We start from the raw sequence: 21622 nt of genomic DNA, 5'->3' as shown, positions 1-21622 counted from the left end.
CCATGTAGGTTTAATACTTAAATTGGGTTGAAGACACATATGGGGCGTTAAAAAACATGAGTCATAAACAATCAGACAACCCCATGACCAAAAGAAGAAAGACACAAGTTTGCAAAACACTACTTAATAGAAGAGTAAAGATTAAGTAACAGAAACACCAACAAAACTGGGAGTAATGTTAGGTACTCTACAAGAGTAAGCAGTTCCTGCCCCACAATACCATTTTTTCTAGACGACATATTTTGAACAAAATATATATCAATTCTTCAATTTAAGACCCTTTACCCATGATTCTATGATAGCAGTTACCTGGCACTTATTCACCTCACTAGGTCATTAACGTTTTACTGCTGTAAATAGACAATATATCAAAGCTATTTTAAGACAAACCAAAGCCTGGCTTTAATGTTATTTTTTTATGTTCCCAGAAAGTAAAAAGCCTCCTACTCTTGACATTTGAACCAGACATAAAACTATGTATTATCTTTCTTCATGGTCTGGAATATAGATTCTATTATCCCCTTTGGACAAACATTAATTGTTTACTTTAATTCTGGAAATGGATTGAATCCCTTTTTGGAATCAACAAACAATTAATATGGCCATTATTACAGTTATAAAACATTATGAACCTGTTTGATAATAACCAAACATATCAATATCCAGAGTGTATACTTATAAACATCTGACACCTGGATTTAATGTGTTATGTCCACTTGTCAAATAGCCAGTGGTCATTGCTCTGGACATAAAAACATCGACACAAGACCTTTACTTCATAAACTTTCTATTTTCTTTGTGGAGACAAAAAGATAAACTATATTTTTATTATCAAAGCTTTTTCTGATCATTTACAAGATATTTTTGACACTCGATAGATAAAAACAGGGTGTATAAAGAATATTCTGTTGAAAATAATATGCAATTTGTCAAAGGGGCATGTTTTCAAGTACTGAAGTTTTTGTCATTTTTTTTGCTTGAACATGTATAAATAATAAAAATGATTATGATATAATAAATTAAACAAACTTTGTTTATGTTATATAAACAAGTGTGTTAGCTGTTATCTTTGATATTTCTTTCTTTTAAGTATGATGGATGTCCTAAATTATACTAATTTTATACCGATCATTTCAGCACACACACACAAAGGGAAAGAAAACTCCCTGATCAATATTGTGATACGACATTTCACTTGGGTGCAAATTTTTTTCATTTCATTTTTTTTAATATTAACAAAATGTTGTGATAGGACATCTCACTTGAGTACAAGTTTTTTTCATTTAACTTTTTACTATAACCACCAAGTCTACGTCACGAGCTGGACTTTTAAATGTCTATGTACTAACCATATTTGTAGCTCCATTGGGGAGGCTGAGGATTTGCAAAGATTGTACAATCACTTTTGCAAACAAAGCAGTGATTTCAACCAGGTTTTGCAGCAGGCTTAACCTTCCCACTTGTATTACAGTGATTTCAGTTAAATATAGTCTAAAAACTTTATTGATACCATAGATTCATACCCCCCTGTGTATTTCTTGTAAGTGAGTTGAAACTTAGGTCTAACATCCTTTTTTTTCATAAACTTTTATCAAATCTTTAGTTGTATATTTCTTGCCGATAATATTATGTAACCTAAAATTGTGTTAATACAAACATTTGTTTTTAAGTGCTTTCTTAATTGGAATTATATTTTAGAGTGATTTTCTTTTATTTGATTAATTATTGAAGAAACAATTACTTCTAACCCACTGCTTTCATTTTGTAAAGTGCTTTGACAGCCAATCAGAAAGGTTACAATAAAATAATCTGAAGAGATTTTCTCCTGACAAAAGCCATATATGCATGGACATTGATTTTTTTCAATATACCGGTACCTTAAAACTATTGCCACTTTCCTCCAAACTTGATTGTTTACACTGTTTCTGATGAAGGGTTGATTATGCATGATAAGCAAATTTTGAAAAATTTGTTTCAAAATATTGTTTTGTTAGGCATTTTTATCTTGTGAACCATTTTCCTAGTTGATAAAAATATCTTTTGTAGACATATGCTGGTAATAATTTTGATCAAGGGAGATAAGGAAAAGATAAGGAGGAAAAGTGATAAAGGGAGATAATTAAAGGACATTTAGAAGAAAGTGAGGTTTTGATGAAGAAGGCCCAAGACCACAATTAATGACCCCGCGTTTCGTTGTTCACGAATATAGTTCCCTTTAATTATAGTGTATTTTTTCTTTATTTTTTTTCTTTCCCTTTCTCATTCATTTCTTAGCTTTTCTGGGTTGGAAATGAAAGAAGAGAGCTGAAATAAACTTTTGGATGTTTTATTTTAACTGATTTTAATAAGGAAAGAGTGATTAGGCCAGGTGCAAAAAGGTTATATTTACACTTTTCGGAACATCTCTTGACTTGCCTATAGGGGTATGGATGTGTATTGGCCAAATTTGTATGATGTAAAGATGCAATTTTTCTGAAAATTGCATATATTTTTGGAGTTGTACTGTACATTACACACACAAAAAATTAGCCAAAAAGAATAGGCAAAATTATTTTAATGCGACAAAACGTTATAAAGAAATGATAGAGGAATTAATTGTGGTCTCGGGCCTAAGAGGTGCATTTCAGCAAATTTTGAATTTATACTTTGACAACTTCTCTTAATAATCTATTGGTATTGATTTGTCAAACTATATGAGAAGAAATGATTTCCACTTTTATTTGATAGAAATTTGTAAAAAAAGTCACTTTTCAGCTGATATGCCCAAAAAGTAGCTTTCTCACTTTTTTCAATATTTTTGCAAAAGCAGCATCCTTAATTTTTCTCTGACATTTTTTTTTCTGATATCTATTTGTGTTTGTGGTATTTATTCCATGTGTTTTACTCATTTGGGAACTCTGAACACAAAGAAAAGTGGATAAAAGCATTAAAAGAGTGCAAAATGTGCTGTTTTAATAGTCTAGGTCTAACGGTCCTTATGAAGCAAGTGAAATATGAAGTTCTATGCACTTAAGGGGGCTCGCGGGTCTAAATGAAATTTTGTATTTAATATAGGATTTCACTATATTTTTCTATAAATGAACTTTATCTTATACTTAATAGAAAAATGAAATAAAAAAATGGGGTCACCGTTCATTTACGCTCACAATCTGCCTTCGAAAGGAGCATACATTTTTGTTAATGTCCTTTTTTTCTGTTGAACTAATAGGAGAAATAGCGGCAATATCAAAATAAAAAAAGAACTTAATTACAGAAATCGCTAAAATTTTACAATTATTTAGTCTATGTACAGCTTATTCGAAAACAACAATAAAAAATATAGGTCACCGATGAGTTAAAAAAGATATTTCAATTTTTATGCCAAAAAAATGGCATTTTTGCACCAAAGGGAGATAATTTAAAGTTTTTTCAATGACATCTACATTTTAAAAGTACGCTGGGGCCAACACGAATTGATTTTTTGGAATGATTTTTGTACCATATGATAAAGTAACAGCTACTTAAGGTAATCAATAAAATTTGTAATGAAAAATTAATGTTTAATTTTTTTCTGAAAATCTTATACCCGCGAGCCTCCTTAAAAAAATTGTATTTCTTTAAACAGATTGCACTGAATCTATATCAAAAGCACTTATTACTGGTTGTTTAAACTTGTCTGTTTCACAGAATACCTTTATTTTCTTCTGTTGGATGGCTGGTGGTTAAAATATTGGCATTTTAAGACTGAAATTTCATGCAGGTTTTAAACAGTAAATTGAAAAAACTTTGCATCAGACCATACTTTCTACATATATAGTTAAAAGCAACAGTCTTGTAACATCCAGGCTTCATATTTGATCATATCTCAGCAAGGATTTGAGCAAAAAGAAGCATATTTCCATCTCCAATATCATTTATATGCAATTTAATATGGAAATATAGGGAACGGCCCAAATTGACAACTTGTTATTTTAAGCTTGACATTGCTTAAGACCATGTAAAACTCATGTGTTATGCTATTTGAAACTTATATTTACATCAAAAGAACATTTATGATATGTAAAATGTTTTGTTTTAATTTAACAACTTCAGAAAATTGTTGTAAGTGGAAAATATTACATTTCATATAAGGCCTCATTTCATTTGAAAACCTCTATTTTTTGGCATAGGCACATATAAAATTAACTTTTGTCAAATTTTTATAAGTCTCATACATTAAGTATGCTATCATGAACTTTGAATAGATAATATCTTATCCATTGAGACATTAAAAAGTGCAATTTGGTGTTTTTTTTGGATTTTTGAAGCCAAAATTTGAAAGTTGAAATTGTTCTATTTCAACGTCACAATTCAGCAACCAAAGTTGAGATATAAAAAATGCCACATTTTCTATAATATATATTATATGGCTTTGAAACTTTGTAAACTGACTCATAATACACTAAGCTTAAATCATGCCAAGTTTTATTGGAATTGGTCAAGTTTTTGGCCCCTAATAGGCCCAAGACCACAATTAATGACCCCGCGTTTCGTTGTTCACGAATATAGTTCCCTTTAATTATAGTGTATTTTTTCTTTCCCTTTCTCATTCATTTCTTAGCTTTTCTGGGTTGGAAATGAAAGAAGAGAGCTGAAATAAACTTTTGGATGTTTTATTTTAACTGATTTTAATAAGGAAAGAGTGATTAGGCCAGGTGCAAAAAGGTTATATTTACACTTTTCGGAACATCTCTTGACTTGCCTATAGGGGTATGGATGTGTATTGGCCAAATTTGTATGATGTAAAGATGCAATTTTTCTGAAAATTGCATATATTTTTGGAGTTGTACTGTACATTACACACACAAAAAATTAGACAAAAAGAATAGGCAAAATTATTTTAATGCGACAAAACGTTATAAAGAAATGATAGAGGAATTAATTGTGGTCTCGGGCCAGAAGCAAAGGTGAGGAAATTAATAAAAAAGTAAGTGAAATAAAACTTACGGTAACAAAAGGAGGAGAGGAGAGAGTTGTAAAGAGAATTAATGGCTGAAAGGGTGATATTGATAATTGATATATGGATAGCTACACACTTGCACACTGAAAGCCACACACACAAAACATGCAGACTGAAATCTAATTATTATTTTGCATGAATCCTGTTAAAAAACTTTAAACTTAAAAATTAAGCGTAACTGTTTTAGATTAATAAAACGGGTAAGAATTTTTTTTTTTTTTTTATAACAAGTGAAATTTAAAAGCCAGTTGAAGATTCAAAATTCTGTTATTCATGTTTTAAAGTCAAAGATTGAGTTCTATACTATTTGGAGGAGTTTTAACTTTTAATCTTCTGAAATTATCTTAAAGATAAAAAAAACAGTATTCATTGTGGATAAAGTAAAGTTTTGGCGAATATCAGGTCAAAGGTTAAGGTTAGTAGACCACAAAACAAATAAATCATTGGTACAAGAACTTTGATGTAATCCAATTTAAGATTCCATTCATGTTCTTGCATATCATTTCAAAATACAAATGTACTAAGTAGACTTTGAGAAATGATATATATAAATCCCCACGACTTTCTATTTTGGATTCATGTGTCTTGATTGTGAATACTAACAACTTCGTACCAAGGATATCAATGTTAGATTTATTAATTGTGATTTTTTCATGTATTTTGTGTGTCGAACACCAATAGTAGTAGGTGGACTAGCAATGAAGATGTGTCATGCCATACGAAAACAACTATAAATGTGTAAAGAAATAAAATGTCTATATATGGTTCATAGACTCGTGTTTACAGTGATGTTAATATCAAAACTTTATGATGTGTACTATTGTAGGTTTTTTTTATATCCTTATAAATGAAAAAGTTATTCAGTTCAATTTCTATCGCAGTAAGAAAACACATGTCTTGGTTAAAATTATACAAAATTATAAAAATATACTAAGTGTTATCCTGTCACTAATTTATGATAATTTACATGTTGTGAGCAGTGACGCCAAAATATCAGACAAAAACATATTTTATATGCATTAATTGGTTAAAATCAATTAGAAACACCCAATGTATTTAGTTTAAGAATTTTTAAAAATAAATGTATGAACATGAAATTTAATTACCCCGCCTCTGTATAAGATTATAAATGGCATTATGTTTCCAGTCTGACAGTCTGTCAGTGTATTTTTCTTTCTTTTTTGTAACAGACATAAGTTTTTGGTCAAGGTACTTTTCAAACTTGGAACATAGTTTATGGAACCTGATGTTCAGTGGTCTTTTGTTGATGTGGTTCATAAGTGTTTCTCATTTCTCGTTTATTGTTTTTGTATAGATGAGACTGTTGGTTTACCTGTTTGAATGGTTTTACACTAGTCACTTTTATGGCCCTTTATAGCTTGCTGTACAGTGTGAACCAAGGGTCTGTGTTGAAGACCATACTTTGAACTATAATGGTTAACTTTTACACATTGTAACTTGGATGGACTCAATTGTCTCATTGGCATTCATACCACATCTTCTTATATCTATTATGTGAACTTTTTTTAAAATATATGCCAAATTTGACCCAAATTGTGTGGTTCATCAGAACTTGTAAATGTCTCGATAAGACATGCTCATTGTGTTTTTGAGCATGTATTTTTTGTTAAAAGTTATTTCAAGTTTGAAGTGATAGGCTGTGTACTCATTTGCTTCATTTAATTTTTGAATTCATATTTGAATCAATGAATAAAGTAGATGTGAATGTTAATGCAAAAATATTCTAGAAGCTTAATCTGTATAGATCTTATGTGTTTGTTGAAGGCCTTCAGCATGTTTAATGTTGATATTAAAAGTAAATTCATTATTTTCAACCCCAATAAATCCAGCCCTGTCCATAATAAATCTCACCTACTCATGATTGTAACCATTGTATAGGAGCACAAAACAATCACTAAATACCTTGGATGTGTACTTATTGATACTTTAGTCAGTGAGAACATTATTGATTTATTAGTTGTGATAGGCATTGTAGGGCCTTTCATAGCTGACTATTTGGTATGGGCTTTTCTCATTGTTGAAGGCTGTATGGAGACCTATAATTGTTAATTTCTGTGTCATTTGGTCTATTGTGGAGAATTGCCTCATTGGTAATGGCATGACTTCTTCTTTTTTATATTGAACTAGCTTTCAGTAACTGTGCATACTCTCTTAGATACTATGTGTCTAATTAATCAAATACTATTCCATATACAAATATAGATATAGGAAGATTTGGTATGAGTGCCAATGAGACAACTCTCCATCCATGTTACAATTTATAAAAGTTAACCATTATAGGTCAAGATACAGCCTTCAACATGGAGCCCTGGCTCACACTGAACAACAAGCTATAAAGGGCCCCAAAAATTACAAGTGTTAAACCATTCAAACAAGAAAACCAAGGGTCTAATCTATATAAAAACGAGAAGCGAAAAACACTTATGAATCACAAAAACAGACAACAACAAGTTACAACTGAACATCAGATTCCTGACTTATTTCAAAAAAATATTTTTACGTTATCTTACCCAAACAACCATCCTGCATTTTCTGCAGCAGTAATACTCAACACTAGACTTTACCTGTCAATAAATAACATGGATGACTGTTTACATGCTTATTCTTGTGTTGTTGTTACTGCAGAGAGTATAGAAAGGTTTATAATGTTTTTAGTCTAAACACTTTAAATGTTTTTATCGTTTGTTTATTTCAAATTTACATCAACTGCACAGCAAGAAATTGGGTTATTTATTTCTTACTAAACAGAAATAATAAACAATATTTGAAATTTGTATAAACACTTCAGTTTGTTGTTTGAAACATTGCATAGGAAAGGAGTGCAAGTGTCAAATCAAAACAAAACAAAGATATAATCAGAATTTATTGTAAAGAATTTAAAGCCATCTTGACATACAAAGAAATTAAAAAGTGGGCAATACAGTGACGACAATGGATTAAGTAATCTTGTTTTGGACTAAGAGAATGATTACAGATAGTTAAGTAAGATGTAAGCCTTAAAACAGGTGATATTATATTCCTTTTCACTAATTAAGCTGGTTAGTTGGTTGAGTGGACATATTAAATCTGCTTCGTCAGTATATTTGTATTATTTTTCTACTTGCAGGGTGAAGGAGACTCTGAATTAAGCCAGTGGCCATATATGTCCATGTTTACTGGGGGCATGCCATTTTCTGGCATGTTATTTGGAATGTAGGTGTGAAATTCTTTAATTTTTCAAGTGGCTGTTTATAAAGTTTTTTAAAAGTTGACCAAGGATACTTTTGACATTGTAGAGGTCATTTTGACCCTTTATTTTTTAGATTTCATTTTATTGAGTTACAAATATACACTTTAATTTATAACTTTTTAGACCAAAAGACCTTAGCTGTCGACTCTAAATATCAATTAGAGTTTGTCAAATTAAAAAAAATCAATTTTATGACAGGAAGGTCAATTTTTACTTTTTTAGGGGGTGTCTCTCTTCTTTTTCTTTCTACATTTTTTTCTTCGTATGTAAGCTGTTTCAAGAAAAGTGTAACAAATTACTGTAAAAACAATTTGGTTGTTATTTACATAGTTTAGAGTGCCCAAGCTACCTGACATTTTACGTTAGCTAATTAATTCATTGATATTTATATAAATTTGAATCCTAATTGAACAATGAAATCGGACATTTAAGTTAGAATTGCATTTAATTTCAAATTAGGTATTATGTCAACTTTTAAATCTGCTCATTTCAAACAGGGGCAATATATGTTATATCAAAACATATTTTCTTCTGTGTTATATCTTAATCTTTAAAAGTTTTAAACTTAACACATATTAAAACAAATCGGATGAACCATAAAATTGAGAATGGAAATGGGGAATATGTCAAAGAGACAACAACCCAACCAAAGAGCAGTCTTTATTTTTCTAAAAAAAAATATTCACACTATGACAAGTTGCTTAAAACAAAATGTGTTTAGCTTTGTTAGAAATTCTACATATTATTAAAATCAAGGAGCTTTGTGAACCTGAGATTGTTGGAATAGTCATACTTCATTCTGTTGCTTGATATTGTTCTTTTTTATCTTTTTTATTCTTTTTATCAGGATGCAGTCCCAGTGGCGGATACAGAACTTTTCCTAAGGGGGTCCCGCTGACTGACCTAAAGGGGGGGGGGCCTCTCCAGTCATGCTTCAGTGATTCCCTATATAATCAACCAAATTTTTCAAACGAAAGTGGGGGCCCGGGCCCCCCAGAGCCCCCCTAATTCCGCCTATGCACTGTCCAGTTAGAACTGAGAGGTCACTGTCTGTCCCCTGGACACATCTACACTGTCCATTATCACACTTCACCTTGTCCATTACAAGTAAAGCCTGATAAATCACTTCCACATACATAGCTACTAGAGGTAAAGTTGTCCACCTCTGACATCAATTAAACCACCTGTCTGCTTTTCTTTCAGTCAGGCAGAGCTAGCACATGGCTTTGTCTCTTTCTGTGGCAAGCTACATGCCTTCTAGGGAAGATTCTCATCTATAGATTTTGTAAACATTCGGTTATGTTTACATGTACATTGCTTTCAAAAATTGAGAGATATTATTTCAAATACTATTAACAAAATCATATTTTTTTTTTTAACTCATTTGACATATGTTCAACTATTTGCTGTGGTAAATTAGGCCTATTATAAAATTTTGAGTGGGAAATAATTCAGTATTCAGCAGTATTGTTCCTAACAGTAAGAAAAAGCTGAAATATACCACAATGATTTTGTAATAAATATTAAGCATCTTAAAAATAATGGTAATCAGCCGCAGTTTCTTTAGTATTTTTGTTTTCCTCTTGATCAAATATGCAAAATGCCTTTGGCGTAACTTTTACTAATCTTTATAATAATGATGATCCCGTTTTGTTCATCTTTGTCAATATAATGTATAGTTTAGTAGGTACAAATCTAGCAGATAGAAAACCATATTTAATCCTATCCAATTTGTATTGAACATGTTGGTAAACGTGATTTAATCTTAAAATCTCTCCATTAATTGTCATACAAAAGACTTTTACACAATATTACAAAAAATATATTGTGGATGTTAAATTTCTTTACACTTGGGAATATGTTAAAAGCCAGGTGTAAATTTTCTTGAAGATTTTATATATGATATATAATAGTTTAATCCTGATTTTTTTGTATTGATTTTTTAAACCAATTATCGCTTCACCACAAGTTTACAATAAAATGAGAATTTCTTGGCTAATACTTAAAATTAACAGTTGCATGCAAATTTATATCAATTCATATGGCTGTTTTCTTGTCAAATGTTGGCAAAAATTACAGTGCCGGAACTTTTATCACTTACTGAAGTCTGAAATAACACAACTCCCTTAGTATAATTACTGCTTTGGAAATGTTCTTTTGTGTGAGAAAAACTCTCGATTTCTTCAGATGATTTCTCTATCTGAAAGTTCCGACAGAAATAAAAAGAGGTTTATTGTTTTGTAATTGAATTACTTGTATTGGAATACCATTCTTGGTTCAATGATGTTTCACTGGTAATCAAATTTATGGAGAGACAGCAAAGAGAAAACTGGATTGAAGTTCTGTAGTTAAATTTAATTTTAGATCAATGTTTGTTATATAGTTGAGAGGTTTTTGAAGTAGAAACTGACAAGAAACAAGTTAAAATGACATTTGATGGAACATTCTAACGCTTTGAATATCAACAAATTTTAAAGAAATAGATGCTGATTTCTTGATTATTATTTTCAATTTCATATGAGAATGTGTGGTCATAGATTGAAAGGGAAATTGAATTTGCAATGTCAACCTGACCATATTATTATTGAATTCAAAACAGAAGATTGGTTTAGATAATTGGCTTAGAAACCCCAATGAATGGACATGGAATAGTTAAAAAAAAATATGCAAATGCAAATCAAGTTGGGATGAGATAGTAAAAAGAAGGATTTTGAGATCTGGGTAGGGTAGGAAATTAAGCCAGGGCATGCATGTGAAATGAGCCTTCAAATGATGTTTATAAGGAGCCCTTTTCTTTCCTAAAGCAACACACTGTCCTTACATGAGTTGGATATATACATCATCCCCAAGAATGGTGTATGCCACTTGTGAGTGTCTCAAAATTATACCTCAATTTATGTTCAAGTTTATCTGGATTCTGGATACAGTTGAAATTGCTGTTATTGTAGAAAGCATTTTAAAGCTCAGTAGAGTGACATGTTTATGAGAACAATATATAAACATTACACTCTGATGAAATGTATGGCAGGCAACACAGATTAAGAATTGAAATACTGGTATTCCATCTGACAATCTTGTTTGGATTATTTGTTTGCCTTTGAAAATTTAGCAAGGTATTCTTATCAATCTTATAATCCTGAAAATATATTTTTAAGAAATCACAGGAAGTTCTATCAGAGACCCTGCAAAACAAATGATTGCTAGAATGGATTTTTCTTCTGTAAAATTGTTTAAATACAGATTCAATGGCAATAAGTGAAACCATGAGTTGTTCAAGGATAAAGTTATATCATGTACTGTCATATGAAAATGGGATCACAGTTCCCTTATCATTCATTCATTGTTTTTGAGGTTAGTATATGGTTGAAATCAGAACACGAGCAACCCTGAAATAGGACTGAAGGCTGATTTACTATACAGATTGTAGGGCCATCCATTCACCACTATATCATTCTGTCTCTGTTGGTATAATATGACGTCATCTAATTATTTAGGAAAGGAGAAAAATGATAAATTTTATAAAGATTTTAAAGTACAGTTATAAATTTGTAAATTGTTGTCAGCTGTCTTGTTGTCATAGATGAATGCATGTATACTAAGACCTCAGATTCAAGGCCTCGAGGCAATTTCTGACAAGTTAACTGGACTATTTTTTCCACAAGATTTAAGTGCAGTTTTGTTTGTTTTATTAAAAAAATTTGTTTTACCTTACTGATAGTAAAAAGAGACCACTGCATAGGAATATAAAATTTCAACCTTGGATAAATTATGACTTTAACCCTTTATGGTGACATCAAAATCATCTAAGTTTTGATAAAGAAACTCTTATCAAAGCAAGTGAATTGAAATTTAAACATTTATGAAATTTCCATAATTTATTGGAGGGATCAAGGAAGGTTTATATTAACCAGGTAGTGACGCAAATCGTGCAGTGTGGGGCAAAATTATTGCAAAAACCTTCCAGATATTTGTCAATCAGTGGTCATCTTTATGACTTTCGATATTTGCTTGTCCCTGGACGTGTCGTCTGCTGTTGACAATTTCTAGCCCAGTCCACTTCCTGTTCAGGTCAAAGTCATTTGACACCACAGCCAAGTTTTATGGACCATCGTATTATGATCTTGATGTCATACCCCTGGAAAGATATTCATCAGTTATTTGATGACGGGGAAAAATCATTATAGTTCGGACATATATAACAACAACACCATGTCATGGTTTGACAGATTGGAATATAGATAACTAATCATATTTTAACGACACCATCAAAAATTTGACAAAACAAATCGATATCATATTTGTGGTAATCGTATCATTATATTTTACGATGAGTCGTAATTACATGTTGTCTGCCAGAAAACTAATTGGCAAATCAAGATGATCAACTGGACACTTAAATTTGCATTTATAATATAGGTATCTAGTACCACGGAATACCAGTGTACTTAATATAGATATCTGCTACATACAAATAACAGTGTACTGAATATAGATAGTAATTCTTCTGACATAATAGTATTGCATCTAAACATGTCTTGTTTATTATGCCAAAGCACATTCGTAGAAATTCTAGACCTAAATTAAGAGTCACTATTTTTCATGCTCCAAAATACCTGTTATCATCCTGATCTTTGTATGTGATATTGCTTAATACAGTTTATCTTGTTTTTATAAGTACAGATCTTTGTAAAATGGTTTTGGTCAACAAACTTTTGTATATTCTTAAGATGAAATGTTTTGTAGATGCTTATGAGTCTAAACTTTTACTTTTACAAACCCTTATATCACAATAGTGACCAAGTCTTTGGACTTTAATTGAGATGGTTTATTGGTGTCTGTGCATGTTTTTGAGGTTTTTAAAGCTTTAAAGTTATAGATCAAATTGGCAATGATTTTGTTTATCTAAAAGATCTAAAATTGAGCTGGAAAGACACCAAAATATAAACCTCTTCATGTACATAATTATGTAGTCTTTGTTTACATATTATTTATGGTAGAAATTGTGTCCTTTATAAAAAAAAAAGTGTTAATGGCAAATTTTGAAAAGTCTCTGTGAAAATTGTTTACTTCTCTACAGACTCCTGGGGCCAGGGGGATATATGGTATCTGTTTAGAGAAAATAGGCCAGTGAAGTCAAATTGTCTTTGACGATTTTATACAAGAAAATGTGGGTTTGGTTTTTTTTACGATCAAAGAAGGGGAAACAAGTCCTCTAGTCCACCTCTTAAATCTGTCACTTACAGAGTTTGCCATATGCTGTAGACTCTGGTCTATCATATAAGACCACAAGTTTACCTTTATATGTCTTTTCTGGTTTTATTGTGCTGCCAGGTTGTTGTTTCTTAATTATTTATACCAGAACTGCATTTTACCTTTTTCTCATGCTTACGTGTAGGATCACAAATGTCAATGCATGGTTGTCAAGAATGAGGTGACTCCCACACCTCACGGCAAATCCAAAGTCAGAAAGACATGCTTTTCTGTAAGATCCTCGGTAGATATGAGAACATTATTCTTTTCCTTCTATTACCTTAGGTCAAGACAACATTCACATGAATTAATACATGGCTGAAGGTAAAGCTCCCTCTGATATATTGTGTCTTATTTTAGATTGTTTTACTCTATGGTGGTATGATTGTTGAGACTTTTAAGAAAAAAGACTACTTCATTTTTCATTTTGTTGAAAAATAGACTACTTAATTTTTCATTTTGTATTAATGTTCTTTACGATAAAAGACTATTAATTTGTGATTACATTAAAATTTTGTATATGAAGATTTGTACAGAATATTATATTCTATTTCAGGGAGAAAAATGACAAGACCATTTATGGTAAGTCTTTTATTTGTCATTTAAGGTCAAGAAAGAGGTCATATTAATTGGAGAGTTCAATCAAATTTCTTTGCTACAGCTTAGTCAAGATTTTTCTGGATATGACTAAAATGAGATGTTTTGTTTATATTTATGGGAAGCCAACTCGAAGAACTCCAAATAAACCAAAAACCGCTAGAGGTCAACATACGGTTCTCAACAATGGACTACATACTATGACTAAAACAAGATTGTCAATGAGAAAGTAAAGCAACAACAAACATAACCAAACAAAGACGGAAATAAAGTGCTATTCGATATATAAAGTCCTAAATCTCCTTGTCTAGAAAAGTTGTGAATAAATTGACATTGATTGATACATGTATTATACAAAGATGATGATGCATGGTCTTATTTTTAAAAACATTGTGGTTTGGTTGCAATTCTTAAATTTAGTATGGCTGTTCCTGTTAAAGATTTGTACAATAACAGGATGAGAAATTCATGTTAAAAGCATTTTCTAGGAAACCTAGACTAGGGTATATATTGCGGGAGATGATAATATAACTGGCCTTTCTAAATTATGGTTTAAGCAGCCATCAAAAATTTGAGATGACCACCAGATCTTGAAATACTTCAATGTTGAATGCTATTGAAAATATACATTCAAAGACTTAAATTTGTAATTTTCCTATGCTATAATCTTAGCTGTCTTAGTACATCATTGTAAATTCTTGTAACAATCCTTTCTATAGATTAAGCCAAACTTGATCTGGAGATTAGACCATGTTGGAAGTAACTATGAAAAGTGCTTTATTTTAAAACCTACGATCAGGTCGAGCTAAACTTGACCTTAGTAACCCATTAAGTCAAGGTTAAAATTGTGCAGTGTAATTGCATTTTGAGCAATTGAATTTGTACTTAGGACCTGCACCAGTTAGAAAGTACTAATTACGTACTGTGTGACCAACGACACTTACTGCAATAAAACATGCATGTCAAAAAACATTTCCCTAGTATACACAAATGATTAATGCATACATGTAGACCTGCAGATGTTGTTTGTATTTAACAGAATAGTGTGCACATGAATATTTATTTTTATTGAAGGTTACTGAGACCTCAAAAGATCATTTAAGAAATAAATATTTTATGTCACTGGTGACTATGAATACATTTCCAATCCTTAACAATACCACAATTAGGTGTCATAGATGTCTGCCGCCCTTTTGTTACCAGATAGTTTTTTCGGTCTTGTGGGCAAAAATGACTGTTAAAATGACTGTTAAAATGACTGTTAAAATTTGACTGATTGTAATTTTAACATTGGTTGTTAGTTTGGACAAAATTTAGTTCCATTTATATTTCCCTTATTAAAACATATATATATTTTTGCTAAACCTTTTTGATTTAAGTTAACAGTCCTACATTTTATTTAGATTTAGACGTATATAATTTCATTTATGTCCACTTATTCAGTTTGCTATAAAATGTTACAACTTCTTATAGAATATGTTACAATGTTTGTCAAATGATCAGTGAAAGATTTCGTCTCCTAAAATCAGCTATTATTTTCATTAGATCAGGCGATAGACTGGATAAAAATCTTTGTTTGATTTGTAATAATGACATAGCCAAAAATTTGTAAAAAATAGCCCTGTGGTCAAGCACAGTTGGACAACTTGACCCGTCCTAAATCATCAAATCTCGTTCACCTGTAAAAATTTAATCAACACTTATCCAGGTGAGAGGAAGATCGGATTTATAAAACATTATCGCATCGAAGTTTGGGAACAAGTGGATTATGGGAGAAAATGAGCCCAGCTATTTCCATTGGCTGATTCCCGCCTAATTGTTTACTATCAAGAATACTATAATGTTTACTTAAGTTTTTGCGAGCAAAAATGAATCTGGAAATATAGGAGTTTAACAATTTTGCTTAAATTTTTGTGACAGAAAAAGGTAAGGTAAAATTAACTTATATGCATTAATATTAGAAACTTTGAAGCATTACGTGTTTGTACAGGTGTACGTGTTTTCTTAACAATTGATTACAGGTGTACGCTGTAAGCTTCCTTTTTACCTGTAATCAGGTTCATTAGATTGTTTACCTGTCCCTTGATAATTACATACCTGCACACTATTATTGCATGCAACCTGCTAATGCATGTCGATGCCATCAAGTGCAAGCATTAATATCTATGATACAACATGTTGCATGTAAAGAAAGGATTAAAGGGTTTATGCATGATGCACCATATTGAAAACTTGACGATGTAATGGAAAAAATTGATTGGCGATTGGTTTCTTTTCACAAATCTTAATTGAACATGCCGCAAGTGCTATTGCTGTGCAAAAAATTGATCTAATGTCAAGTTGATAAATAGAGCGCACATAATACAACATGAACTAAAATAGCAGAATTAACGACTTACGTAAAAACTAAAATAGCAGCATTAACGACTTACGTCTCTAGATTTACATCCTGTCGCTGATGCAATATTTTGAAGCTGTAGTAAGAATGATGTAATACTTATAGCAATTATAAGTTAAGCCTTTAGCTTCAGGTGCTGTAACTTGCAAAAATAGCTTCTCTCATAAAAATGAGAAAAATATAGCTTCTCATAAAAATGAGAAAAATAAGAACTGAACATATCTAATAACAATTCATTCTTTTTACAAATTTTTCTTACACATTATATCTGTTTTCTATTTTGACCATGTTTTTTAAAGTCTATTTAGTTTGAATTTTCCTTCTTGCAGACTCAAAAACATGTGAATACAGGTACTTTATGCTAGATGTATGTATTAAGTCCATAACATAAACAAACAGTTAATATAAAACTAGCATCATGTGCATAATTTCTCTTGATTCCGTGCTAGATTAAAGGTTTTTAATATACTAGGGTGAATTTAGAAATATTGTACATAGACACATAGACTATTGTTGAAGTCTATATGTTAACCTGTAGATGTGTTTTGTTTTTTGTGTCATTGTGGTTTTGTTTCATTGAGGTATTCTGGGGTTTCCTTTAAATTTTCTTATTAAGTTTAACGGTCATATTTAAACTAACTAGTGTTAATCCATGTAAATCTCACTTCATTGTTGAGTGATCCTGGAAATTATCTTTTTCACTGAATATGCTTATCTAATAAAGAGTCATGCATTTGTTAGATCATATGGTCATCTTTACTGGACATTTGTCAAACTTATTTCAATGGTCATCTGAATATCATTCAGCACTAGGTTCTGCTAGCAAAAGTGCAAAATTCATCAAGCATATAAAACTGGACTTTAATATCACTGAACTAGTATATATTTGTTTAGGGGCCAGCTGAAGGATGCCTCCGGGTGCGAGAATTTCTCGTTGCATTGAAGACCTGTTGGTGACCTTCTGCTGTTGTCTGCTCTATGGTCAGGTTGTTGTCTCTTTGACACATTCCCCATTTCCATTCTCAATTTTAAGGTGCATTTGGGCAGTTAGGAAACACTAAGTTATAGATGGAAAAGCAAGGCTTTCTCTTTTGTCACCCAGTATTTAATCCCTGAGGTTGATAAGTAATTGTAGACTCTTCCTTGTAAATGTCTGATTGCTGTCAGTATATAAGCTTTCAAATATTTCATGTAGCAAAAGAAACATTAAAGTAGTCTTTTTTTTCATTTCAGGTGCTAACTAAACAACAGTTGATGTCAACTTAAAAATTGGTAAGTTTAGATTTGCTGTTTTTAAGTATGAAGTTAATTGCATTCACATTTTGCTAAGTAACAAAATACAAAATTCTTATCATTTGTATGCACAAATTTAACCATCACAAACTTGGTAATACTTTAATGCAAAGTTACTACTATCATGTTTATGCACAATACAGGCTATCACTTAATGCAAAACTTTCATTTTGTACAATTTTTAGTAATGCCTTGTGTTTTTGATTTGGCTGAATGGAAATATTGTCAAAATTATACGGTGCTAAAACCCATTATCTATACCAGCTAGAATGGTATGCACATCTGCACGTTGGCAGTTTATAAGGTAACAAGTTCAATTTACCTTTAAATTTAAGAACTAAATATCTGGAAATATATAAAATATGATTTAGATTTTTTTCTGCATTTATATTTCTTTTTAAGTTTTCGGTTCCTCCATATTGGCTTATCCTTCAGTTTTAAATATGGACCAAAAATGTTAATAACACACATTACATCATGTTTTCTGTAGGGCTGTATGGTTGACTTGTAATGCATGTTTGTATGTGTGCCTTTTGATCTAGGCTAGTATATTAGTCAATATATATATATATTAATAATAGAATACCTTTACAAAGCCAAATATAAATATGTAATTACTACAGTCATTATTTCACAGTTGTTAAGTACCTAGGGCATCAACACGACTTTTTTACACAAAGAGCGATTAAAGAATTGATTGACTATTACAAAGTAACCATTTTTGATCACCTTTTGTAGGTTTTTAATTTTTGACTTTGCTTGCGGCAAATAGAAACAAAAATTAAAGTACATTGTTATCATTTAGGCTCGCTTACTTTTGACACCTTTTATCTTGTTCTTTGATTTTGAAGGAAGTGTATTTAAAGACATACAGAGGGTTTTACACCACCGATCAAAGTCCTTGTGACCTTGATCAGTTTTGAGTATTGCTTCCCGGTAAGCAAATAGACGCTATCGTGACTCATAGTGCTTCTCTTTTTACCTGTGTGTACGGGTGGTTATCTACCTAAATGTTGACTTATCAATCCTCACACTTTTGTGTAATATTGGGTAAATTAAATCACACTCGTACATTGGGAAATATCAGGTGCAGCGTGAAGTAATCACCGTTAAGATTTCAACATCATTTTTTTCTGAATTATTTAAACTACTGATTTTAAAGGACTCTTTATTTAAACTTAATTATAGACATTTATTTTTTAGTTCAGCAATCAAAAATTTTAAAGAAAAACACTATATTAGTAAAATCCTATGACACAAACATATAAGACATATAAGATCCAATCTAAAAATTGTTTACTAAGAACAATATCTAAAATTTAAAGCCTTAACAGTTTTTCCTCACTTTTTTTTTTTTTTTATATTTTTTCAACTATCTAGCATCATTTGTATTTTTTTGTTAAATTATTTAAATAACTTCAAGTTCATTAAAACAATTCTATTGTACTTGAACAGAATATTGATATTTTTATAAAAGGTCCATAATTCTGTAGTCAATTAGAATTTATTCTTAATTAATCAATTTCAGTTTTACTGACTTATTTTAATATTTGTTTTACATATAAAATTGATGCATTATTTATGTACCATGACTTCTAAGGTTGAAAAGAACAGTTTAACCAGAACAAATACACATTTTGAACTCTAGATCAAAGTCTTTTTCAAATGTGAGTTTCATCTAATTTGTTTTATTACCAAGGTGTAAGTTACTAATACAATTAAACAGTTTCTTTAGAATTAAGTGTTAATTATAGAGTGTTCTTAACTTAGTAACGGTATTGTTCTAGAGGAAGGGATCAATTACAAAACCTTCTCCTAGTGTCTCCACTCTTTGTTTTCTTGTATACACTTAAGACAATGAAAGTGAAATAAATCTAATTGTTTTGTGTAATTCTGTATGTAAACATTACCAAACTTGTTATGTCCCCTGCGGTGAAATCTGAACCCCCAGCACTGTCGACCTCAATATGGCGTGATATACTTCCAAAATTCATTACTAACTAAAAGCTCCGACTAATTTACCATTTTAATGTTGACAATAGTTTTTAAAGATTTGTTGAAATGAGGGATTAAAAATTTAAAAAGAACTTTGGAGTAAAGACTATAGCGAAAAAGACCCTTTGCTTTCTTGAAACCATTTGTTTATCAAGTTTGAACAAATACATTTTCTTTTCGGTCACTAAATAAACACAGAGTGATAGTTGCTAAAAAGGATTTGATAGAGGCAAATGTTTTTCAATAGTTTACTTTTGTATAAAGTATTATACTAACTTATGTTTACAAAACCCCATATTAAGGCTGTCAATCAAAGGGAAATGAGGGTACCTAAGGTTATATAAAAATCAATAGACAATATTAAAATATGATAAGTAATTATTTTAACTGTTTCTACAAACAAAGAATGATCTAATTAAAAAGATAATTGATTTTGCTTTGTCACATAGCTATTGTTTTGTTTTATAGTGTGTGTAATTATTTTTCTGCTTGATTAACCCCATTGAATGCCCCATGGAATGATTTGACAGTCAGCCAATCAGAGAGCAGTTCAGGTTTACACTATACAACAACAGTTTACTATCAACAGATTTATAATCATCACACATGGCCCTAGAGTTATAACTTGTTTTTTTATATACTGGAAATATTTGTTACCAGAAGGATTTTGATAATTGTAAAAAGAAATGTCAAATATTGTAGATTCATGGATTATGCATTGACAAGTAAAACATTTGACATTCAGTGAATTTTATCTTTATACATCTACCTGAACAGTGGAAACCTTTGATACGAACATCTGTGTCACATAAACAGTGTGTTTTCTATATTTCATATTGTACAATTTGGATTTTACTTTTACGACATATATTTAGTGAGAAAATATTGATTTTAGTCTAAAGGTATTTAGATTTAACAAAGTAACATCTTTTTACAGCTTAATTGACAGAACAGGATGGATTTATTAGGAGTATTAACAGTATTATTAGCTATCCTGGGACTATCTGTAGCATTTTTTGACAATTCAGCAAACCTGATATTAAAAACTACTGGTAAGTTTATATCGATTATAGAATATTAAAAAAAAATAGCAGTAACTCATGCTGCAATTCTGAATGTTAAACATATGTGTTTCACTGAAAAAGTTTGTATAGCTTACTAAATACTAACATCTAGTAGAAAAATAGTAAAACTTATTCAACTTTTCGAATAAAGATAAGGGTTCAAACACGAGACTAGATCAAAATGTTCATAAGACGACAAACAATTTTCTGTAAATATTTACACAGAAAAGTACAAGATTGTACAACATGAACACTAAGAACTTAAAATATTGAGTGGTGGCAGAACACTTTTTACTATTGAAAAGAGAATAGTATATTTTGTACACTTGAGTAAAGTTATTGGGGATATGAACTCATCAAAACAAATAAAACTAGACCATAAAATTTTATGATAGCAATTGAAAGTTAGGACCATTATATTTGAGGGTAGTGATTTTGATGACACAGGTGTGGATTGGCCTTACTACTTGAACTTTCCTTAGATAAAAGCACTTGAAAGTTGACATGTTATATCAATAGAAAGTTCAATAAAACTTAGACGGCACTAGTGATCCTTTAATAGGTCGATCGGTTAATTGGACGGTTATTCACTTTTTACATTATTTTAAGGATATATTTCTTTAAAAAGGATGAGTAGTTAATGAAAATGATACAGGATGTTTTGGGTTTTTTTACTAATAAAACAATTGAAAATTTGCATAACAAGAAAAAGAAATAAACTAAATATCTGGAAATTTATTTACGATAAAAAAAAAATCATTATTCGTGACGTAATTCTAAAATAATATTGTTTTCAT

General features: G+C 30.7%; 1 protein-coding gene across 11 annotated transcripts in view; it reads left to right on the top strand.

Annotated features, from left to right (window-relative positions):
• Positions 1-21622, top strand: part of LOC139518856 (semaphorin-1A-like) — an 84924-nt gene that overhangs the window by 35774 nt on the left and 27528 nt on the right. For 5 of the 11 annotated variants that reach the window (XM_071310487.1, XM_071310486.1, XM_071310493.1 and 2 more), the window contains 4 exons: positions 8106-8191; positions 14035-14060; positions 17707-17745; positions 20699-20813. In XM_071310487.1, the coding sequence (XP_071166588.1) occupies positions 20717-20813 (97 nt within the window). In that variant the 5' untranslated portion in view covers positions 8106-8191; positions 14035-14060; positions 17707-17745; positions 20699-20716. Of the gene's footprint in view, positions 1-8105; positions 8192-14034; positions 14061-15834; positions 16002-17706; positions 17746-20334; positions 20814-21622 lie in introns of those variants that run through there. The other 6 variants (XM_071310488.1, XM_071310489.1, XM_071310494.1 and 3 more) reach the window with 4 other exon arrangements.

The sequence above is a fragment of the Mytilus edulis genome, chromosome 4 (assembly GCF_963676685.1).
Source record: "Mytilus edulis chromosome 4, xbMytEdul2.2, whole genome shotgun sequence".
Taxonomy (NCBI): Eukaryota; Metazoa; Mollusca; class Bivalvia; order Mytilida; family Mytilidae; genus Mytilus; species Mytilus edulis.
Note: the sequence above shows the minus strand (reverse complement) of the source record. Positions and strands in the feature narration are given on the sequence as shown.